This window comes from Oryctolagus cuniculus, chromosome 10 (genome assembly GCF_964237555.1).
Source record: "Oryctolagus cuniculus chromosome 10, mOryCun1.1, whole genome shotgun sequence".
In the NCBI taxonomy this organism is placed as follows: domain Eukaryota; kingdom Metazoa; phylum Chordata; class Mammalia; order Lagomorpha; family Leporidae; genus Oryctolagus; species Oryctolagus cuniculus.
In genome coordinates this window covers 30971039-30995124 of record NC_091441.1, presented here as the reverse complement: position 1 = coordinate 30995124, position 24086 = coordinate 30971039, and the positions used below count along the sequence as shown (strand labels likewise).

Below are 24086 nucleotides of genomic sequence, written 5' to 3'. Positions count from 1 at the left end.
ACCTCTCTGCTTGGGGGAACACCTAACACGAGTGCTTGGTGATGCCCAAGGCCAAGGCCTCGCTTCTACAATGGCCCAGATTCACAGCCCACTCATGTATACAGCACCTTAGAGAAAACTGCCTCTGCTCAGCTTCCTCTTGGGATCAGCCTGTGGATGTTTGGAAGATGAACCGTGTGGGAGGGGCTGGCCTGAAAGTCACGGCCGTGACAGAGGAGGGATGCTCAGCCTGGTCCATTAACTGCATGACCTTAGTTGGGATGAGAGCTTTGGAATAAGTCCAGGTGTGGCAGGCAAAGGATCAAAGCTCTGATCGAGGGGAGAGCATTGTGAATAATGGGAGGAGGCTTGAATTCCCATGGGAAGACCTGGGAGGGAGTCGGAGGAGCTGACCTCTCCTGCCTGGCTGCAGGAGAGGAAGCAGAGAGAGGCGGCCCGAGGTTTGGGTGGGGTGTGCGGTAAGACCTCCTTTTGTGGCCCCTAGGTGCTCAGATTCTAGAGGAGAGCTGAGTGAAGTGTGGATTCCTGGCCTTGAATGCTATGAGGCCAAGGCAGAAGTTGAATGTGGAGGTGGGAAGCAGAGGGACAGGGCCTGGGGAAGGGGAGGAGGCCAGGTGACCCTGAGTCACACTCACTTCCCTTTCAGAAGATTTTCTCACTGTGAGAGAGACCATGCTGAGCTCTGAGAACCCAGAGAGGAGTTGAACAGATCACTCTCTCCCACCGGGGTATCACACCCAGTGTGAGCACCAGAGGCAGAGCTGGGAGGCGGTTCCAGCTGCTGCCATTAAGCTGCAGATGTGGGACTGGGTTTTGCAGGCAGCTGAGGTGCAGGCTGCCCACAGATGGAGGGAAGTGTAGGTGAATGGCGGCAGGTGGTGCACAGCCGGCAGTAGGTGAGGATCAGCGTGGTCCATGGGGCACTAGTAACTGAGTTCATTACAGTAGGAACGGGCACACCCCAGGACACGGCAAGTCCAGCTCTTTGCATCTGTCCCCAGTGAGCGCTTCACAGGTGCAGAAGGGCATTGAATGCACGATGATTTTCAGAGAGGAACATGGGAAGGCGTGGGTTGGGGTCTGCTGCGTGGGGAACCCACAGCAAGTCTGGAAAAGTCTTTCTCATGGGAAGTGGCATGTGCAGAGGTCACAGGAAACAGGCAGCTCCTCCTCTGCTTGACTGTGCCAACACCAAGGGACTTCCAGACAACGCACTGAGTGCCAACGCAAGCGAAGACGTGGTATCTATTTTCTGCCTATGTGCTATGGGTACATGTACATGTATCCAGAGAAATGTCTGGAAGAGGCAGAGACAGGACAGTGTGGGACTGTTCAGGTGTGGCAGCCAAAGGGTCAAAGCGCTGAGAGAGGTGAGCTGATAGTGGGAGGGGCTTGAATTTCCCTGGAGAACCTGGGAGGGAGTCCCGGCTGCAGGAGAGAATGCCCAAGCGAGTGAGGTGGCCTGGGGAGGTCTGTGTGGCGCATGACCCTCTTCTGTGCCCATCCTGTGGGGTCTGAAGGGGTCATCCCAGCAGCCAGTGGAAGTGAAGGATTCAGGTCAGACGTGGGATCTGTGGGAAGTCCTGACGGGCTGCAGTGAGGGAGTGATCCCAGCAGCTTTGGGTGGCTGAGCCGAGGAAACCTGAGGGTGGACAGGTGGGCAGGGCCCGGAGCAGGGAGAGCTGGCTGTTCAGTGAGAGAGGCGAGGTTAGGAAGGGCTGAGTGGTGACAAAGTTGACTCCCAGGACACTTAGAAGGGAGCCCCTCCGGGCCCAGTAACTGGATGGGGAGAAGGCAGGGTGCCGCGAGGCACAGCGGGGCAAGGCTGACTCCTGTCTCCTGGAGCAGGTGTTGGAGAAGCAGACGTCCTCAGGTGCTCAGCAGCTGAGCCAGAAGCAGCTCCAGCTCCCCCGGAGGTCGTCAGAACCCGAGGGTAGGAGGAAAAGTGGGGGAGCAGAACGGGCCGAGGGGTTTGCTTGTGACGTGACAAGGCTGACAGAGGAAGGAACCGCATCTGAGCATGGAGGACAGACAGCATCACCTTCAATTCTTTTCTCAATTTCTTCACTCAACGCCTGTTTATTGAGTGCCTACTGTTTGTGCAGCTACAGCCCCGAGCAAAACCAGCTGTATGCAGGACACCGCTGTGTGGACAGTGAGGTCACCAGGCACCCATAAAGGCAGGGCAGGTGTGTTCTCCTAAGCCTTGACCACACTGGGCACAAAGAGCCAGCTTCTTTTGGTTCTAGATGCTTTGCATGTTTTACGTCTGTTGACTTGTACAGCCCTAAAAGAACTTTATTTTTAATGGGCAAGAAAACAGAGGCACAGATTTACTGAGTGGCTTCTCCCAAGATCACAGAGCTAGTGAGCGTCAGGATCTGAATTTGGGTAACCTGGCCCCAGTGTCTGGGCCCTGACAATTACACCTCAGTGCTGAGTCAAGGCCACTGCATGCAGCACATGAACTCTTTGGCATCCTATTTTTCCAAAATGGGAAGAGGAGGCTAGACTGCCTCTCAGTTACTTCTCAAGAGCCGCGAACAAGTCTCTCATAGGACGTGCGCATGTTTCAAAAATTATTTCTCTCACATCTCAGCTGCCTTTCAGTCTGAAAGTCTAATTAGCAATCACATTTCCAATCCCACTTCAGAAGCAGGAAACTGAAGTTCAAGCTGAGTGGTTTACTATCTAGATGATAGAAGAAATGAATCGGAGCCCTAGAGTCTGACTCCTGGGGATGCGGTCACTAGGCTAGGGCTCCTCCCAAGAGGGTCACAGGCTCGTAGGGTAGTGCTACAGCAAACACACTTAAATGCCGCTCACTTGTGTGCTCCCAGGGCTAATTTCCTGCTCAGCAGGAGCAAGCAATCCATGGCTAAGGGCCATGCCTGGTGAGGTTGCTGAAGGAGACCTCTGACAAACACTCGCTGGCTGCTGCATGAATTCCCTGTACACACACGGCCATGGTCGAGACCTGCACTCTCCACCTCTTTCCCTCTGGATATAGCCTGGCCCGTGGGGGAATGTGGAAAAGAAACGAAGCAATGGATCACAGGAAGGGAGTAAGGCAGGAAGGGCACAGGGAGAGAAGCGCAGAGGCAGAGAGGGAAGCCACGTGTGTGGAAGGGAAGTCTGGCCATGCCCACCCTCTGAGGGCCCTCTGTGGAATCACAGCACGTCAGAGCTGCAAGGGCCTGGGGCAGCCCCCGGTTCTGTGGTGTTTCAATCCTGCTTATAGCCACAGACCTCCTTGCTTAATTGGAAGGCTACTTGGCACCTCACTAGAGAGGCCAGGCCAAAGTAGACCCACCTGAGGGGGAGTGGGGTGCCCGTCTATTCCCTGATTCATAGCCCTGGGAGGTTTCTCAGGGATCGGGACTTCCCGTGGCTCCACACAATGCAAATTGGACCTCTCACTTCCCAGTCAAGAAAACCGAGACCAGGGCAGCTCAGTTAGGTGAGGCGTCTGTCAAAGCTTGAGAGAGCCCCGTCAAGCCTGTGCTGGCCCAGCCCCACCTCTCTGCAGCGTTCACTCCCATGTTTATGGACCCCCCCCCCCAACCAAGGTGAACTGGCTTTTCTGAAAATGGCCCATTTCCACACAGCCAAAGGCCTACAGCTCAAGCCAGCCTCTGGCTGCCCAGGCCCCTTCTGCTCCACCACTCCCCACATGCAGGACCCAGGGCAGGTGCCTTGGCCAGGAGAGGGACAGGCTGCACTTGCAGGACAAAAGGCAAAGCCCAGACGAGGGTGTGTGGCACCCCCACAACCTTCCCAGGCTTCCCAAGGACCAGGAAGAGGTGACCCCCAGACAACGGGCCTGGGGAGGAGAAGCAAGGGGTCAGCTCAGCCGGCCACTCCTACCGTTCCTTTCTCGAACTTGTTGGTGCGGTTCTCTGACTTGCCAAGGTAGCGCTCCCCGGTGTCCCCCAGGTCTCCATAGATGGTGATGTAGACCCTGGCATCCGTCCCTGCCCCGGGAATGTTCCCTGTGAAGATCTGCACCGAGTACAGCACAACTGGGCAGGCAGGTGGACAGACAGACAAGGGAAAGAAAGGAAGATAGCACTTTAGTTTGGGCCCAGTGGTTTGAGGGTGGTGTGACGCTCATGTCCCAGTCAACACCTCCCCTCATTCGATCCGTTACGCGCACCTGGCTGCAATGCACGGGGGTCCTCCAGTGGGAGGTTTGCCCATCTGGTCTGGATACAGAAACTCAAAATATGGAGGCTTTCCTGAGCCCTTCTCCCACTATCCACCCATATAGCATATAGGGAGAAAGGTCCGGAAACGCCCTAGAAGGTGACCACTGTGGTCACTCAATCCTCCTGCCATGACACTCTAACCTTATACAAGGGGGGACTTCAAAAAGTTCATGGAAAATGGAATTAAGAAAGATGTTTATTTTAGTGTAAAAAAAACCCTGTGAAATCCATCTATTTATAACACACATTTTCCATGACATTTTTGAGGTCACTGCCACCCTCTCCATTTCTGAGGGCCCCTGGGAAGGACTCACTACACACTGATGTGACAAATATTAAAACTGATCGGGAAAATAAAAACCAACAGTGCCAGAACAAAAAAAAATACTATAATGGATAAAGTATTACATTGTACATCAACCGTCAGGACAAGAGCTGATCAAGTCACTGTTTCTCACAGTGTCCATTTCACTTCAACAAGTTTCCCCTTTGGTGCTCAGTTAGTTGTCGCCAATCAGGGAGAACATATGATATTTGTCCCTTTGGGACTGGCTTAATTCACTCAGCATGATGTTTTCCAAATTCCTCCATCTTGTTGCAAATGACTGGGTTTCACTGTTTTTGACTGCTGTATAGTATTTGATAGAGTACATGTCCCATAATTTCTTTATCCAGTCTACTGTTGATGGGCATTTGGGTTAGTTCCAGGTCTTAGCTATTGTGAATTGAGCTGCAATAAACATTAATGTGCAGACAGCTTGTTTGTTTGCCAACTTCGTTTCCTTTGGGTAAATTCCAAGGAGTGGGATGGCTGGGTTGAGTGGTAGGGTTATATTCAGGTTTCTGAGGAATCTCCAGACTGACTTCCAAAGTGGCTTAACCAATTTGCATTCCCACCAACAGTGGGTTAGTGTCCCTTTTTCCCCACAACCTCTCCAGCATCTATTGTTGGTAGATTTCTGAATGTGAGCCATTCTAACTGGGGTGAGGTGAAACCTCACTGTGGTTTTGATTTGCATTTCCCTGATTGCTAGTGATCTTGAACATTTTTTCATGTTTTTTTGTTCTAGTACCATTGGTTGAACTCTGTAATTAACACACAATTATTCTTAGGTGTTTAAATTTTAACTGAAAAGTGATCCCTGTTAGGAATTTGGAAAACATTATGCTGAGTGAAATAAGCCAGTCCCAAAGGGACAAATACCACTTGTTTTCCCTGATAGGTGACAACTAACTGAGCACCAAAAAGGAAACCTGTTAAAGTGAAATGAACACTATGAGAAACGGTGACTTGATCAGCTCTCACCCTGACTGTTGATGAGCAACTTAATAAGTTATCCCTCTTAGTATTTTTTTTTGTTTGTTCTACTTAATACTTTTGGTTGAATACTGTAGTCAATACACAATTATTCTTAAGTGCTGAAACTTAACTGAAAAGTGATCACTGTTAAATATAAGAGTGGGAAGAAGAGAGGGAAGAGATGTGCAATTCGGGACATGCTCAAGCTGACTTACCTCAAACGGTAGAGTTAGAAACATACCAGGGGATTCCAATTCAATCCCATCAAGGTGGCATGTACCAATGCCATCTCACTAGTCCCAGTGATCAATTTCTGTTCACAATTGATCATAATGATAGGACTAAGAACCAAAGGGATCACATAAACAAGAATAGTGTCTGCAAATACCAGCTGATAGAATAAAAAAGGGAGAGAATGATCCAACATGGGAAGTGAGATACACAGCAGACCCATAGAATGGCAGATGTCCTAAACAGCACTCTGGCCTCAGAATCAGCCCTTAAGGCATGTGGATCCGGCTGAAATGCCCATGAGAGTATTTCAGGCATGGAAAGCCAAGACACTCTGGGGAAAAAAACAAACACCTAAATGAAAGATCTCTGTGAGTGAGATCCCAGTGGAAAGAATGGGTCATCAAAGAAGGAGGTACCTTTCTCTGAAGGGAGGAGAGAACTTCCACTTTGACCATGGCCTTGTCTAAATATGATCAGAGTCGGTGAACTCAGGGGGCTTCCATAGCCTTGGCAGCTCATGACAAGAGCCTCGGGTGATTACTGATGCCATAAACAAGAGTGTCAATTTGTTAAGTCAACAACAGGAGTCACTGTGCACTTACTCCTCATATAGGATCTCTGTCCTTAGTGTGCTGTACATTGAGATTTAATGCTATAACTAGTACTCAAACAGTATTTTTCACTTTATGTTTCTGTGTGGGAGCAAACTGTTTAAATCTTTACTTAATGTATGCTAAACTGATCTTCTGTATATAAAGAGAATTGAAAATGAATCATGATGTGAATGGAAGGGGAGAGGGAGTGGGAAAGGGGAGGGTTGCGGGTGGGAGGGACGTTATGGGGGGGAGCCATTGTAATCCATAAGCTGTAATTTGGAAATTTATATTCATTAAATAAAAGTTAAAAAAAAAAAGAAAAGAAAAACAAAGCTAAAGCTAAGCTGTCATAACTATTCACAAAATCACTGTAACTGTTTTGTTGAGAAGACTGAAATCAGTGTCATAGAAATAATAAATGGCTTCCTTATCTTACCACAAAAAAGACTTAAGTTGCAGTATACACCACAAAATGATAGAAATCCATTTTCATATAGAATTTAACATAATTTATAAACCAACCTATATAATTAATTATTTTCTGCGAGAATGATACTCCTCTCCAAATTAACATTTTTGAAAGTTTTTGGTTTTTTTTTTAAATAAAAGTTTTTAAAGATTCTGAAGTCCTTAGTCCTGAAAAAAAAAAAAAAAACCAACGGTGCCTTGTTTTTGTTTTGCTGCTGTGGACTCATCAAGGAAGAATAAAGTACCCCCTTTCCCAACTCTTCCCAGCACCCGAGGAGTGGCAAGTCTTGTGTTAAAATGAAGCTAAGAATGCCTGGTCCCCTCTCCATGTTCTTCCGTCCTAAGAGACTTTGAGTTTCATGCCAAGAAAGAGGGGACTCAGGTGGATTATTGCCGAGGAAAAGAATTGGAATCTAAGATTGGAGGTGAAGGGTGGAGGTGGCCACGTGGAAGGAAGCTTACTCTCCCTCCTCCTGGGAGGCAGGGACCCCCAACCTGTACCCAGAAACCCAACAGGGAGATGGCTGGGGACATATATGGGGACTTGAAGCTTGAAGGAGGCCTCAAGGGTGGAAGAGGAGGTCCCTTGACAACACCAGGGTTCATGCTGGGGTGTTTCTGGTCATCGCGAGAAATGACACGTGTGTGTTGGCTGAGAGTCAGCAGCAGCTTGGCACCATGTGGCAAAGGAGTGCTCACCCTATAGTAGGGGCCAGACCTCTCCCATGAGCCTCAGGATTCTTCCAAGATCCTAGAAAGAGAGGCTTCCTTCCTTGCAGTGCCCGAGATGGACTTTCGCACCAACCCTTGCAAGTGGGCTCAGAAGGTACTGTGAGCTGCTCATGCCCATGGCCGTGGCCGTGGCACACACTCGTGCCCACATGATGAGCCCGTGTTTTCTTATTTTCCTTGGACTCTGCAGCGTCATTGCCTCCTGCTCACCTTCTGCCTCTCTGGGTGCTCTCTGAGTAGCTTCATTCGCAGCCTTCTGCCCACCCCTTGGACGCCAAGATCTCCCAGTTCCATCTGTGGCCCTCAGCGCTCATCTTGCACACTCTGGGTATGGACTTCTTGAGTTCCCTGAGTCTGCAGTCACCTCCTGTGCTTTTGATCCTGGTTCCTAGGGGACAGCTCCCCCAGGACTAGTTGCCAAATCATAGACGCACACATCCAAGCCCAAACTCCACTCTCCCTGTCTTGCAGCCTGACTCAATCCCTGCTCTCAAAGTTCCTGGGTGCTCTGTGACAACTGAGGGTTAGGAGCTTGCCCCACCCCACCCGACTCAGCCCAGGGCAGAATCCCATCCACACTTGTGTGCTTAGAAGAATTGGCATTGCCCAAGCCTGTTGGCCCAACACAGACACGAAGTCACATTAGAGATCCCATCAGGGGCCAGCGTTGTAGCTTAGCGGGTAAGGCCACTGCCTGCAGTGCTGGCATCCCATATGGGTGCCGGTTTGAGTCCTGGCTGCTCCTCTTCCGATCCAACTCTCTGCTATGGCCTGGGAAAGCAGTAGGAGATGGCCCAAGTTCTTGGGCCCCTGCACCCACGTGGGAGGCCCAGAAGAAGCTCCTGGCTCCTGGCTTTGGATCGGCGCAGCTCTGACCATTGTGCCAGCTGGGGAGTGAACCAGCGAATGGAAGACCTCTCTCCCTCTCTCTGCCTCTCCTTCTCTCCCTGTGTAATTCTGACTTTCAAATAAATAAATAAATCTTTTTTTTTTTTTAAAGAGATCTTGGGCCGGCGCCGCAGCTCAATAGGCTAATCCTCTACCTAGCAGCGCCAGCACACTGGGTTCTAGTCCCGGTCAGGGCACCAGATTCTTTCCCGGTTGCCCCTCTTCCAGGCAAGCTCTCTGCTATGGCCAGGGAGTGCAGTGGAGGATGGCCCAAGTGCTTGGGCCCTGCACCCCATGGGAGACCAGGAGAAGCACCTGGCTCCTGCCTTCGGATCAGCGCGGTGTGCCAGCCGCAGCGCGCCGGCCACAGTGGTCATTGGAGGGTGAACCAATGGCAAAAGGAAGACCTTTCTCTTTGTCTCTCTCTCTCACTGTCCACTCTGCCTGTCAAAAAAAAAAAAAAAAAAAAGGGGGGGGGGGAGACAGAGAGAGAGATCTTGTCACAGAGCAGAAACAACAGTCGACAGTCCCCCATCCACCTGGGCATGGCTGTGAAACAACCGCAGTGGAGTGGACCTGTGGGAACACCTTTCCCAGGAGTCCTTGGCCCAGAGCGGACACTGTCACCAGAGGCCGTGATGCCTGTGGCCTTTCTACTGCCCCCTCCCACCCTGTGGGGGTTACGGAAAGGGACTGAGCTCCTGGCTGCGGGGCAAGGCGGCTCTGCAGTGAATCTAGCTATTTCTGGATCACCTCCCTCCCCGTCCCACCCAGGCACACAGCTCGTCAGCGGAAAGACGTTTCCCTAGAAACATCCCCCAGCTCAGAGGGCACACACCCAAGAGCCCGACGGTGCCGCTGGGGCCCAAGGGAACGATCCCTCTCCCCCAGATTTCACTGCAAGGAAATTCGGGGGAAAGGGATAAGAGAAGGGAATGAGGTGCTATGGAGACCAAACTCCCTCCTATTTCTATGCGAGCGGCAAGTCAGATTAGAAGAAAATTAGTGATAGCTGTGTTACTTCTGCTGATTGAACAAAGAGGGTGTGTGGGGAGGAACAGTTTGCGTTTTGATCATTTCATCAGCATGGTGGTCAAAAAGATCTGTTCTCTTGGCTTCAGGTGAGAATCTTGGGTTTCATTAGAACCTTGGGTCTCCCTCCAATTTTTCCAAGAAGGCAACACAACAAATCCAAACTGAATCTCCAGGCTCTGGAAGCTTCTCTGACCACATAGACTGCCCTGATAAAATACTGACAGTATTCTTCTGTTCACCATCAGTGGTAAAAGGCCCATTATTTTTTTGCAAGTGAATTTTATTTTGAAATTGTTAAAGGTTATTCAGATCTTAACGGCCAGTGAATAACGTGATACTGACACAACAATAGCACTACTGGTCAAAGCACAGGCATGACATGCCCACGTGTGTGTATATGTGTGTGCGTGCCTCCTCTCACCCCCCCCCCCACATACAATGTAGAAAGAGAGAAGAATGTGTGTGTGTGTGTGTGCCTCTTCTCACCTCCCCACTCCTCCACACACACAATGTAGAAAAAGAGGAGAACTGAAGGTTGAGGGCTGGGCACTATGGTACCCACCTGGCAAGCAAAATGCAACAAGCACTCAGTACACTATTCAGAGGTAGGGAGAGAGCCAGGTTCTGGTAGAGGAAGCAGAGTAAGTTGGTGGTTGGGTCTGGGAAAATCCTGCAGAGAAAACCACACCCATAAGGAATGGACAAACGTCACTGGCCCATACAGAAAACAAAGCCATGACCTTGGACACTCTTGGACACACGACCACTGCGAACAAGTGTACCATAGCTCCAGTTACATATTAAGCAAGAATGAATTCATTTCTTACTTGGGATAGCTAGGCCCAGCAAGAGCAGAGGAAAGACACACAGATTGGCAGCCAAATAGACAAAGCAGGGAGAAAACAAAGACTGGCATGGATGGAGTATCGGTGTCAGGCCAGGAGAAGACTCAGGCATAAACCTGGAAGTGAGACAGGTAAGACCTTGAGGACGAGCTCTGCCATTGACTAGCTGGGGGAAGCTGGGCAGGGTGTGGAACCTTTGTCGGCCTCAGATGCCTTGTTAGTAGAATGGACATGACAACAGACCCTCCTCTGAGAAAAGACCATGATCCTGGAGCTGCTGATGGTGGCAAGGGAGATCACCCCTCACTTACTGTCCAGAGGCTCCTCCACTTCCTTGTAGACTTGCCTTAAGGACCCATCTTTCATGTATTTCTCAGTGAAGATGTCGTAAGGGACCAGTTCGCGAATGGTCTTCTTGTCATCTTCGGAGGTGGCAAGCCATCGGTCACACGGGAAAGTCAAGGTCTCCGTACCCTGGGGTGAGGAGGAAAGGTGACAGTTAGCCCGCACTGTGGCAGCTGCCAGCCTTAGCGTTGCATCGTGGGGCCACATTGACAATACAGAAGCCACAGGGGAGGCCCCATGGCCCGGCCCCAATTGCAGCAAAGCCTGTTGAAAGATGCCCACAACCACATCAGAGGTTGGCTCTTGAAAGCTGCGGTTCCCAGGGTCATTTAAAAATAGGTATCTGAACCCCATTCTGGAAGTGCAGGTTCCACGGGCAAGGAGAGAAGGCTCTGTGCTTTGAAACTGCTCCCCACCATTCACACCCACGCTCATGATTGAGCGCTGGCCCCCTGATTTAGAACGGTGTGGCTTCAGAATGTCTTGCAAGTTGTTTGGGTGGACTTTCTTCTGTGATTTGAGCTCGAGTAGCAAGACAGGCAGGCTGGCCACTCACCAACAGCAGAGCACAGACACGGCTGCCCAGACCCCCCTCCTGGACCACTAAGGTTCTAGAAGAGTCTGCCTTGGGCCTGTGCTAGTCCTGCACTGAGAGAACTGGGTGCTCATAGCTCAGCAAAGCTCAAGTCGTCCGTGAGGGACCCCCCAAGTCTCTTCTGACACAGGGCAAAACAGCAGCAGGGCCGAACAAACACTCACGTCTTTATCAGGGAGGAGCCGGCGGATGTCCACGTGGGAGCAGTGCCACCCAGGATTCATGCCCGTATTATCATGGCCAATCCGAATCTTCTCGATGATTTCTCCCACATCTTCTAACTTTGGAAAGGAGAACAGGCACCCGATGTTGGCCAGAGGGTCCGGGTGAGCCCCACCCCAGCTACACTGCAACCCCCTGAACTTCAAGGGCCACTTTCTTCCAGCACGTCTCTAAGGCCAGCCAGGCCAGTCTCCACTCGCCACTGCACATTCCATGCTCACGCCTCACTTCCCCGCTCCTCCTTAAAATCAGAAGACCAGCTTGGTTCCTGCCTTCGCAGGCTGACCCTATTCAAGTCCCCTGGTTCCCAGGAGTGCCTCTCTTTCCAGCCACTCCTTTTCAAGATTGATTGATTGATTGATTTGAAAGAGCTACACAGAGAGAGGACAAGAGAGAGGTCTTCCATCTGCTGGCTCACTCCCCAACTGACCGCAATGGCCGAAGCTGGTTCATTCGCCAAACGGCTACAACAGCAGGGCTGGGACAGGCCAAAGTCAGAAGCCAGGAACTCTATCCAGGTGTCCTTTGTGGGTGGCAGTGGCCCAAGCACCTGAGCCACCTTCTTCTGCCTTTCCAGGGACATTAGCAGGAAGCTGGATCAGAAGTAGGGCAGCTGAGGGGCCGGTGCCGTGGCTCACTTGGTTAATCCTCCGCCTGTGGTGCTGGCATCCCATATGGGCGCTGGGTTCTGGTCCCAGTTGCTCCTCTTCCAGTCCAGGTCTCTGCTGTGGCCCAGGAAGGCAGTGGAGGATGGCCCAAGTGCTTGGGCCCTGCACCCACATGGGAGACCAGGAGGAAGCACCTGGCTCCTGGCTTCGGATTGGCGCAGCGCACCGGCTGTAGGCCATTTGTGGGGTGAACCAATGGAAGGAAGACCTTTCTCTCTGTCTCTCTCACTGTTTAACTCTGCCTGTCAAATAAAAAAAAAAAGTAGAACGCCGGCGCCGCGGCTCACTAGGCTAATCCTCCGCCTAGCGGCGCCGGCACACCGGGTTCTAATCCCGGTCGGGGCGCCGGATTCTGTCCCGGTTGCCCCTCTTCCAGGCCAGCTCTCTGCTGTGGCCAGGGAGTGCAGTGGAGGATGGCCCAGGTGCTTGGACCCTGCACCCCATGGGAGACCAGGAAAAGCACCTGGCTCCTGGCTCCTGCCATCGGATCAGCGCGGTGCGCTGGCCGCAGCGCGCCGGCCGCGGCGGCCATTGGAGGGTGAACCAACGGCAAAGGAAGACCTTTCTCTCTCTCTCTCTCTCTCACTGTCCACTCTGCCTGTCAGAAAAAAAAAAAAAAAAGTAGAGCAGCTGAGACTCAAACTGGCACTCAGATATGGGATGCTGGTGTTGCGGGTGGCAGCTTAACCTGCTGTACCACAGCACTGGCCCCAGTGCTGAATCTTAACTACAGTGGAGTGCATGGAAGTCCCATTTAGTGGGAAAGTGAGCCCCTGGACTGGGAATGGGGAGCTGCAATCTATTCTCCTTACTGCAGGAGCTTGGGGGTAGGGGTGCAGTCAGGATCTATGGGTCCCCTGACCCCTTGGGAGCCCTGTAAGGAGGCAAGGTGTCTACTCATCTCGGCACACACCAGTCAGCTCCTTGCCCAAGCTGCTCTCTATCACTCAGCAGTCCTTGCTCAAGTACCCCAGGAGCCCCCTCCCAGGTATCACGTGTCACAACGCAAAATGATGCTGGATATAGCAATCTGTATCCTGTCTTGTTCCCCAGAAAATCTGAGCTGGTAAAAGCATAAGAAATGGATGAGGAAGTCAGGGCAAAGGGAAAAGAAGTGGCAAGGAGACACCATGATACCTGATGCCCTGGCTCATGTTCGGTCCATGGAGTTTATACCCTGAAGTTTGGGGTGCCAGCTAGGGGCATGGGGGCTGGTGTCTGCAGACTTGAGTTTCCTGGCAGCTCCTCTAAGGAACTCGCTCCATCAAGCTCTCTGTGGCCACAAAGAGGTGGCAGAGTCAGCTCTGGTGTGAATGAAGAGATCTTGAGGAGTGAATGGCGTGTGACTGAGTCATTCACCAAAGGCGAAGCTTCCATGACGACAGACACAAGGAACCTCTGAATGAACTGGGGCAGCCTCCCTCCCCACCTGTATTCTCAGTTCCAGCCCTGGCTCTGCCACCACTCCCTGTGATAGCAGAAAGGTACTGGCCCCGGGCTCATCTATATCTGGGGGAGATTAGGGTATTCCTCAGCTGAAGGCAGGGGCACAGACAGGATCACCCCTTCAGGTCACTTTTAGATCTAAGATCATGGACACGGTTCTTTTTGCCAATTGTTCTCTAGTTCTTAGCAACTGGGTGGGCGCCACACTGCCGCAGGCTCGGTGAGTTAACAAGGCTGCTGCAGCCACAGTTACTCTGCAGCACTGCCCAGCCCCCAGCCCCCAACCCCCACATCAGAGACATGGGAGCCCATGTCCATAATGGCCCTTTGGGGGTCCTGCAAGCCCCCAAGGGCTCTGAATCATTAAACAGAGATTCGTGATCTGAGGTTGGCCTTGGTATCCCCAGGCACTCCTAACAAGGCTGTGTTCTTCCACATACAGGGCAGCACAGGTGCATGCAGGCCAGGCGTGGCCTGCAGGAGTTCCATCTGAGGCCTGGCTGCCTGGCGGGATCAGGGATCGAGCCCCTGCCTCTCTCTCTCCTCCTTCCCTGGCCGATCTCTTCAAGGGCCCAGATGCCTGGGCCTCTGGCTGCAAGGTCACTAATGAAACCACGCATTTGCACGTCCAGGTGGCCACCTCAGCCCTGAGCCCATAAGGTATTGAGGGACTTCGGGTCACATATGGCAGGCCTCAGGGACAGCTCAGAGGGTGCCAGGAGGGACCCTGGTGTTCTGGGAGGTGAAAATCAAGCAGTAAAGGCCTGAGTTCAGATCCCCGTGCTGTTTTATAGCACGTTGAGCAAGTTACTTAGTTGTCCTGGGCTCTGCTTCCTCATCTGTAGATGGGATGATTACAGGACCCCATCTTGGTAATATTATATGGTTTGATGAGTCGGTTCATAACAAGTGCTTAGGGCAGGGCTGGCACATGGGACATCTCAACAATTCATAGCTTTTACTGTTCTCTTCCTGGCCAACCTCTCTGTCTTGGATGGGGCCAGAGACAGGGAGAGGCCTGCTCATGAGTTAGTGGCTGAGCCAGACACAGAACCAAGAGTTATGAACTCACAACCCAGTGCTCTACCTCTCACCTGAAGACAGATCAGAAAACAGAAGTGATGAGACGGGGACACGAGCAGGCAGGGAGACAGAGGCCAGCTCCCTACCTACCCCGAAGCTCTTCTACTTCCTTCAATACCCACATATATTTGAGAAGAAAAAAAAATAGCAACAAATTACTGGCGAGTCACAGCTGCCTACTAGAGGGAGTTCATTGAGAACGCTCCCCGGAAGTCACGCTGAGGTGTAATCACAGCCCTGCCACGGGCCCGGCACGCCGCGTGACTCACCGACATCTTGGGGTGATGAGATGCGAGCTTTGTGTGAACGATGAATCACCCTTGAATCTTCCTTGCTGGAAGACTCAACACAAGTGGCAGACCTTCCCACAAAGCTGGCAGCTTCCGGAGGGTGCAGAGGCACTGAGGTCCCCAGGGATGCAGGCTTATGAAGGAAGGAGGAGCCGTTCTAGACCTTCTATCCCACCAGAAAATAAGGCCCCCCTGACCTGCAAGGCCAGGCTACTCAAGGCTCCTGGTTCTCCTCCTCTGGGGTCTCCTGCACGTCCCTTTCTGCCCTGCTTCTACCCTGTCCTCTCTCCCCTCACTTCAGGCTCCTCCTGCACCCTCTGGCCAAACCTCAGAGCACACCTGTGCCTATTTCTACCTTTGGGCCGATGGCCTTGCTGTTCCCCTTGCTAGGAACACCTTTCCTCCTTGCCCTGCTCATGCCCACTCTCAGGTCCAGGTCAAAGCTGTCTTAGAGGGAACTTCCTTCCCGCTCTGGGCACCTGTAGCAAGCTCAGTCACTGAAGTATATCTGTCTACTGCGGCATCAACCCATCTCAGTGTTCCTGCACTGTACTGGCTAACTAGGGCAGCACTAGCCCACTGCAGCAACAACTCAGTACAGCACTGGTCTCCTGCGTGGTGGCTGGATGCAGGATTAATCTACTGCAGTGGCTAACTAGGGCAGTGCAGGTCACTGCAATGGTTAACTAAAGCTGTGTTAGTCCACTGCAGTTTCTAACTCATGCAGTGCTAGTCTACTAGTTAGCTAGTAGTTAACTAGCTAGACTACTAGACTACTAGTTAACTAGTCAGTCACCAGTGCTTGTCTACTGCAATGGCTAACTAGAGCTGTGCTAGCCCACTGCAGTACCTAACTAGGGTTGTGCTAGCCCACTGCAGTGCCTAACCAGGGCTGTGCTGGCCCACTGCAGTGCCTAACCAGGGCTGTGCTAGCCCACTGCAGTACCTAACCAGGGCTGTGCTAGCCCACTGCAGTACCTAACCAGGGTTGTGCTAGCCCACTGCAGTACCTAACCAGGGCTGTGCTGGCCCACTGCAGTACCTAACCAGGGCTGTGCTGGCCCACTGCAGTACCTAACCAGGGCTGTGCTGGCCCACTGCAGTGCTAACCAGGGCTGTGCTAGCCCATTGCAGTACCTAACCAGGGCTGTGCTAGCCCACTGCAGGACCTAACCAGGGCTGTACTGGCCCACTGCAGTGCTAACCAGGGCTGTGCTAGCCCACTGCAGTGTTAAACAGTGCTGTGCTAGCCCACTGTAGGGCTAACCAGGGCTGTGCTAGCCCACTGCAGTGTTAAACAGTGCTGTGCTAGCCCATTGCAGTGCCTAACCAGGTTTGTGCTAGCCCACTGCAGTGCCTAACCAGAGCTGTGCTAACCAGGGCTGTGCTAACCCACTGCAGTGCCTAACCAGGTTTGTGCTAGCCCACTGCAGGGGCTAACCAGGGCTGTGCTGGCCCACTGCAGTGCCTAACCAGGGCTGTGCTAGCCCACTGCAGTGTTAAACAGTGCTGTGCTAGCCCACTGCAGTGCCTAACCAGAGCTGTGCTAACCAGGGCTGTGTTAACCCACTGCAGTGCCTAACCAGGTTTGTGCTAGCCCACTGCAGGGGCTAACCAGGGCTGTGCTGGCCCACTGCAGTGCTAACCAGGCCTGTGTTAGCCCACTGCAGGGCCTAACCAGTGCAGTGTTGGCTGGCTACTGCTCAGAGCACGTATTACAGAGCCAGTCTTCCTGGATTTCAATCTGACCTCTACTACATTCTACCCATGCATTCTGGGTTAAGGTACTAACTTCTCTGTGCCTTAGCTTCCCCCTATTTGCACAGGGCTCCTAACAGAGCAGGGTTGATGGGAGGTTAAGTGAGCAAATACAGATAAATCCCTGGTACAGTGCCTTCTGACCCACAGGGTCGGGTATGTTGTTGATCACCAGACTCTCACATTAGCCTGGTGTGGAGGTCTGGGGTCTCCAGCTAGACAGCAAGCCCCTTATAGGCAGGGGCTGGACCCTAGCACGCAGCTGGGTGCACAGGGCAGGCACAATGAGTGTGCACGGAACTGAGTCGTATGGGACACCAAGCTGCTATGAATTCCATCCACACTAAACAGCAAACAGAAAAATCCCCATTGCCCAGACCTGATGGAGTCACGGGCCATCCAGGCTGTTCTCCTATACCAGATGGTTTGGTCATGGCTTGAGCGCTGAGCAGGAGGCCCTATCCCCACATAATCACTGGGGGTGAGGTCCTCAGCTGCCCCAGGCAGTCTGAAAGCCGTGCTGAACTCGTAGACTGTGTCTGCTGTTGGAAGCCCTCATGCCCTGTTGTTGTGGGGCCTCTAGCTCCGCCAGGCCCTGTGCACTCATCACCACCTTTGCTCCTCGCCAGGACAAGTGTCACCAGCCTCTTGTGGGTTAGATGTCTCGGGCCTAGAGAGGTTGGATGAGCTGCCCATCTTTCATCAAGAGCAGCCCATCCAGGTGAAGGAGCGTGTCCTGCCCTCGGTTCAGGCACCCACCCCTGTCTCGGGCAGCCCGCTGAGCCCTGGTACCTCCACGATGAAGCGGGAGGCGGACTTCCTCTCAAAGAACAGCTTCTGCTCCCTCTTGTTGGTGCACAGGAACTTCTGCTGGGTGCACACAGCGTCACAGCCATAGATGACGATGAAGATGTTGGCATCTGTGCCGGCAGCAAAGACATCACTGGTGTACAGCGTGATCTCATAGGGGACAACTGGGGGTGGCGGCCAGAGAAGAATCACAGTGAGGTCAGCTTCTTCTTCACCAGGACCACCCACCTGGGCCTTTTCACTGGGGAGCTGCTGTCCAGAGACCTGGACCTTCATGTGGTTGCCTGGCAACCATGGTGGGGGGAGGGCTGACATGTCCAGGGGCCATGGGAAGCCCCTGTCCCCTCAGAGGGTCTCTGAGCCTTGCACACCACAGAGCTAGTGCAGCAGACCAGCTGAGCGCGCAGACTTTCAAATTCAACAAGCCTCACCTCAAATCCCAGCTCTAAGCTGACTCTTGAAGAGACCTAGGCAAGGTACAGGTGTGCCTCAGTTTCCATTATCTGTAAAGCGCCCTCAACATGCTGCTTAGCTGAAGACACCCCAGAGACACTCGCCAATCAGAGGAGCTTGTGCACGGCGGTGAGAATTCTTTCTCTTCTCTCTCCATCCTCCACTGCCAGCCCCTCACTTGCTCCAGTGCCTCTCCATCTCCACCATGTCTCACCTGACCCCTCATTCAAGTTCCCTCACTTTACAGAAGTCTATGTGGAATGGGATAGCGCAGCTGTGGGATGCCCCATGTGTACTCAGTCCCAGCAGGAGCACTATGTGTCCCAGGGAGCTTCCTGGGGGATGGCCACCAACATGAGCAGCGAGCAACATCTCTCTGGGCCCGGGATACAAATCCTTTGCTTCAGAAACCCTTGGGGTGCTTGTTAAAGATTCCCAGCTCCTGCTCAGAGCCTCTGGGGTGGGCCTACCTCACATTTCACATTCAAGTTCAAGATCCATAGTTGAAAACAACATAACACCAACTTTGAGGTTCACTAGCAGACCATGAGATAAGTTCAGTGTGTGGGCACCAGTTTCCAGAAAAATCGATAGAATTGGATAGAATTGAAAAGAAAATATCACTGGACCTCACACACAATGAGTGTCAATTTTCTTGTGACATTTGCTGTATGTGTAGACAAACGTATATACTCCCTTCTGGGTCACAGGAAGGAAAAAGTTAAAAACCCAGAGAAATAGTTTAAGTGCAAATCTACCTTTTGTCGTGATCTTGACCCCTGAAGGAGTCACTTGAGAAATTCCCTTCTTCCCAGTGACGAGGAACTGGCCTTTCGCTTGTTATCAGGGATGCTGTGCTGTAGAGCTAAGTCGTGATGCTTGGTAGTAACAGGTACCACTCAGCGAGCACTGGCTACATGCTGCACTCTGTGCTAAGCACTCTACAGTACTGATCTCCTTTAATCCTCAGAGTGTCTCAATAGAATATTGTACCCATTTTGCAGATGAGAAAGGCAAGGCTCAGTGAGCTGCAGTAACTTTCCCAAGGTCATATGGTAGAACTCAAACTTGAACCCAGTTTTATCTGACCTCAAATCCTATGTGATCAACCTCTAGGGGTGAACTGGAGGCGAGTACTGCTCCCTACCCACAAGCCTCTGAGAGGGGTGGTCCATGGGAGCGACCACCAGCCCCACCAAGATCTGAAAAGACCCTTACTCAGTGTTGAAGACAGACACAGATCCAGCCCTGCCAGGCCCTCATGCAAGGACAGAGGCACCCTCTCTGCAGTGGCCTGTCCCTTCCTCTGAGAGCTCATTGGCTTCTTCCCAGCTTAAGGCCAGGAGACCTTGAGCAAAAAACCCTGCGACAGGATCTGGGCTGTCCTGAGACCAGCCAGAAGCAGGAGAAGCTCTGAAAACTTCTGAGTGGGAACAGCCCATCCTGCGGCCCTCACTGCCCCAAGCCTTGGCTCCTGGTTTCTAGTTCTGCCTCTGCCACTGGGTAGCTGTGGGTCCTTGGGCAGAGAGCTACCCTTCTCTGGGCCTTGGTTTCCACACCTACAAAATGAAGGGATCTCTGGTTTGTTTAACCATGCTGGAATCCTTATAAACACTTTCATCAAAAACTGTTCAGAGGGGCCGGCGCTGTGGCGCAGCGGTTTAACATCCTGGCCTGAAGCACCGGCATCCCATATGGGTGCCAGTTCTAGTCCCAGCTGCTCCTCTTCTGATCCAGCTCTCTGCTATGGCCTAGGAAAGAAGTAGAAGATGGCCCAAGTCCTTGGGTCCCTGCACCCACATGCAAGACCTGGAAGAAGCTCCTGGCTCCTGGCTTTGGATCAGCGCAGCTCTGGCCATTGCAGCCAATTGTGGAGTGAACCAGCAGATGGAAGACCTCTCTCTCTCTCTGCCTCTCCTCTCTCTGTGTAACTCTGACTTGCAAATAAATAAATAAATCTTAAAAAAAAAAAAACTGTTCAGAAAGAAAAGAGCTGTTAAGACACCATTTGGGACAGCTGAGTCCCGTATCTGAGGGCCTGGGTTCAAGTCCTGGCTGTGCTTCTGATTCCAGCTTCCTGCTAACGTGCACCCTGGGTGGCAGCATGTAATAGCCCAAGTACTTGGGTCCCTGCCACCCATGTGGAAGACCTGGATTGAATACCTGCATCCTAGCTTGGCCTGGCCCAACCCTTTGGGAAGCGAACCAGCAGATGGGAATCTATCCGTGTCTCCTTCTATCTCTCTGCCTTTCAAATATATACATATTTGATTACTAAAACAGAGGATCTGCTCCGGAAGTCACAGTGCAGGGCTGCCCCACCCCCTTCAGCCTACCAGCTGCCCTGAGACACCGCTGCTGCCCACCATGGTTCCTTGGAGAATAGGCGGAATCCCATAGTGCCTGCCAGCTGGCATGATTCTCACCTTCAGAGCCGCCGTGCACTGTGCACTGTGCCCTGTGCTGTGCCCGCCTGCTGCCTCCCCCGGGCCTACTGTCAGCTCAGACCATCCCGGCAGCCCTTCCCAGTTGCTCACGTCCTGCACCGTGGCACACTCCCACTGGTCCCTGAGCAGCCCCCTTGGTCCCTTCACTGGTTTCACATGCCCTGGGCAGGCTCGACGAGCTGCTGAATTGGGGCTCCAGGTTTTTTTCTGGGTCCCTGACAAGGTGGCTGGGCTCTGTCTCTGCCATCCTGGGACTGAAGCTACCTGACTTTGAAGCTCTGGGACCACCACCACCAGGGAAGCAGGTCCCCAGCAGCAGACCCCTCCTCCTGCTCCTCTTGCTGCTCCCACCTTGGGACGGCGAAGTCCAGTCCATTCTGAACACTTTGTTTTCGAATGGGCATCTGATTCAGAGGGCGAAGTGTGGGGAGCAATCCGGACTAGACTAAGTTACTCGAATTAAGACTTATTCTATGCATCTGCTCTCCCACAATATGGCGCTGGGAAAGAAGTAAACAGCTTCCGCACAGCTGCCTCCAGTTCAACCAATTAACTGTAGGACTTGCTCCTGATTGGAGAGCAGCGTACTCAGCCGAGTTGGGATTGGCGGAGGAGGACTATAAAGGAGGAGAGAGACGGCATGCACCAGGAACATCTATGGGGAACATCTAAGGGAACCCGTGCAGCCCCCGAGAAAGCCGGCCGGCGGTGTGCCGCTCCCCTGCGGAAGTGGGGAATGTGGCTAGGGGGAACTGCCCTTCCACGGAGGTGGAAGGGATAGTAGCCAACCCGGGAAGAACCAGCAGCAAACCCGGGGAGGGCCGAGCAGACGAAAGAACAGCGCAGGGTCCTGTGTCGTTCCTCCATGAAGAGGGGGAGCGACAGCGAAGGGGTTAGTTTTATAGCAGGCAGGGACTGGATACACTCAGCCTCTATATCCATGGGATCCACGTTTGTGGATTCAACCAATTGTGGATCAGAAATACTTGGCAAAAAATTGTCTCTGAACTGGACATGGACAGGTTGTTTTTCTCATCTCGATTCCCTAAACAACACAGTGTAACAGCCATCTACACAGCAGGCACATGGCACTCGGTATTGTAAATGACCTAGAGATGATTCACATCAGACAGGAGGACGTGCACGGGTCGTATGCCAGCACCACACCTTTTTCTATAAGGTTCTGGTATCCGTGGAGGATGCTGGGGCCAATCCCCAAGGACACCAAGGGGTGACTGTATCCATCTCACACCATACATGCTCTTAGGCTCTGCGAGGTGAGTACAGAGCAAGGCCTGTTCAAACGCACGAGGAGAGACACAGTCACATCTGTCCTCCAGGGTCCCACTCAGTCCTGCCACCAGCCCCGGGAGCATCTATCAGATCAGAGACCACTCTGGATAGCAGGTGGCTCCTGGGGGCACAGTCTGGATGCATGTGCAGAGTCTGGTACATGTGTGGCCAGGGATTTAGTTAGAGGGAAATGTCACTTTATTTCAGGCCATGGCCAAGAAAATATTTTTGATGTTCTGCTCATTTCCAGTTTAATTGCTTTCGGCTAAAAAAAAAAAAAAGTTCACCACTGATTCCAGCCATTTCATTTACATATGAGTCACTTGTTGAGGGGGGATCTTTTGGTACAGTTCATTATTAGAACAAATTACATGCTCTGAGCTTGGTTCGGATTTCACCAAATTCAGAAAGATTTTTATGGCCTGGCTGACTTTCACATATGTAAACATTTAATCATCTTTCTGATGATGACAGTGAAAGCAGAGTCAACATATCACCACAGGACTCCCCTTCCTCCTTTCTTGTGGCCAGGAAGCACCCTGACCCTCTCTCTAGGTCTTTGGCCTCCTCCCAAATCTGGAGAAAAAGCTTACGGTGGTGTTTTGTGCCGGGGATTGGTGCTGGGGTGGCTCAGCACCCCTCAGTTAGGCCTGTGTCTATTCTCTGGGCTCTTCTACCCACTCTGCATCTACTACCTCTGCTTTGCAGGTGTGGAAACTGAGGCAAGAAAGGTGAGGCTCTCCATGTGTTGTCACCAGCTTGTTTGGGATGGGGTTTGGAATAAATCCCATATTTTACTTCGTCAGGTCTAGGGCTCTGCCCTTTGCCCCACAGAGCTCAGAAAAAAGAAACCCAAATCTCCCAGGTGAGGCTGGCCTAGAGTTGACACTGGAGGAGGAATTGGGGTTGGTTCAGGTCAGCTGGGGATGGAGTCCCGGGAGAGGCCATGGTTCTTACATGGTGTGTACAGCCTGGTTTGAAGCTCCGCGTGGAAGAGGTCCCTGACGATGGCACCATCGTCTTCATTCTTGGCCAGCCAGCGGCCACAGGGAAATGTCATACACTTTCCAAGAGATGGGGCATCCACCTCCACCCAGTCTACAAACCAGCCGGGAGCTTTGCCTGCAAAGAGAGATGAGAGAAACTCCGTCAAGGACTTGTGCAGAGATGGTTCCTTCCCTAAGTGGTACCTAGGACTCCACCACGTGCGTGTCATCCTTTCTACTGACAACATTGCTAAAGGGACTCCTGTTAAAATGTGCAGTCAGCTGAGGCCGGATCGCTCCAGGCTGCTGTCAGTGAAATTAGCAAGAGGGAAGGAGATGGCAGGAGGAGTTTGAGGCAAGGGGAGCAAGGATGCTGTCCAAGGTGGAAGGAGCTTGGGGTTCAGTGGCAGGGAGGGCACTCAGCTCCCTGGCTCAGCCTGTGGTGGATGGAGGTAAGGGCACTGAGTGGAGGGGTGATGGTCTTCCCAGACAAGGCAAGTGATCATGTTTAACGAAGGAAATGGAAGCAGACAGGGAGCCCTGTCCCTCCAGTCCTTACGCACCCTCCAACTTCTACAGCCCCAGGTGCTGGGACAAGGGTCTCCTCCTTAGACTTAAAAATAGTGATCTGAGGACAATTTTTGGATAAAGAGTTCTTTCCAAACATTTGTGCCACTGCAGTGCCCGTGGGCTCCTTGCAGGGCTGGCTAGATCAGTAGTTCTCTCCAAGTGGGGTCCCTGGACCAGCAGCCTCAGGACCACCCAGTGGCTTGTGAGAAATGTGCATTCTCTGGTTCACCCCAGACCTAGTACATCAAAGACTCTGGAGGCAGAGCCCAGCATCTGTGTTTTAATTAATAACCCAAGGCAGTTCTGATTCACTTCAAGTTAGGGAACCACTGAGCTAGAGCAGGGGTTTACAAATCCAGCTGCACGTTACAGTTACTGTGGTTGGGGGTGAGCGAAGGCTTTAGAAACCACAAGTGTCCAGGTCCCACTCCAGTTAGGCCAGAATCTCTGTGTGCTGCAGACTGAAGAAGCTGTCACAACAGAAGGCAGACGACACCCAAACCTCCCAGCTCTTCCTCCAATGCCCACAGGGACCTGTCCATGGTCCTTCGTGGTCTAGCAGGGAACAGAGGGCAAGGGAAACCAGACCTGTGTTGTCATGGCCGATCCTGACCTTCCACAGGTCTCCCAGATCCAGCGTCTCTACCGTGAAGATTTCAATGCTGTCTCTCTCAAACTTGTTGCTGTTGGTCTTGGAGGACTTCAGGAGGGTGATTCCTGCCAATCAGATGACCCCAACATGACTGGAGGGGCCAGGATTTTTCAAACCTCATCTGACCCACCCCTTTTAGTCATTCCCCACAATGAGAAAATT

General features: G+C 52.3%; 1 protein-coding gene and 1 long non-coding RNA gene across 9 annotated transcripts in view; one reads left to right on the top strand and one right to left on the bottom strand.

Moving 5' to 3' along the window:
* Positions 1 to 24086, bottom strand: part of LOXHD1 (lipoxygenase homology PLAT domains 1) — a 186738-nt gene that overhangs the window by 44028 nt on the left and 118624 nt on the right. For all 8 annotated transcript variants that reach the window (XM_051851250.2, XM_070050246.1, XM_051851254.2 and 5 more), the window contains 6 exons: positions 23861 to 23989; positions 22674 to 22838; positions 17506 to 17687; positions 11411 to 11527; positions 10618 to 10780; positions 3868 to 4022 (listed from right to left, as the gene is read on the bottom strand). In XM_051851250.2, the coding sequence (XP_051707210.2) occupies positions 3868 to 4022; positions 10618 to 10780; positions 11411 to 11527; positions 17506 to 17687; positions 22674 to 22838; positions 23861 to 23989 (911 nt within the window). The remainder of the gene's footprint in view (positions 1 to 3867; positions 4023 to 10617; positions 10781 to 11410; positions 11528 to 17505; positions 17688 to 22673; positions 22839 to 23860; positions 23990 to 24086) is intronic.
* On the top strand, positions 5424 to 19950 carry LOC138844026 (uncharacterized). Its single transcript, XR_011379346.1, has 2 exons — positions 5424 to 10437; positions 19732 to 19950. It is a non-coding gene; the product is annotated as an uncharacterized lncRNA (long non-coding RNA).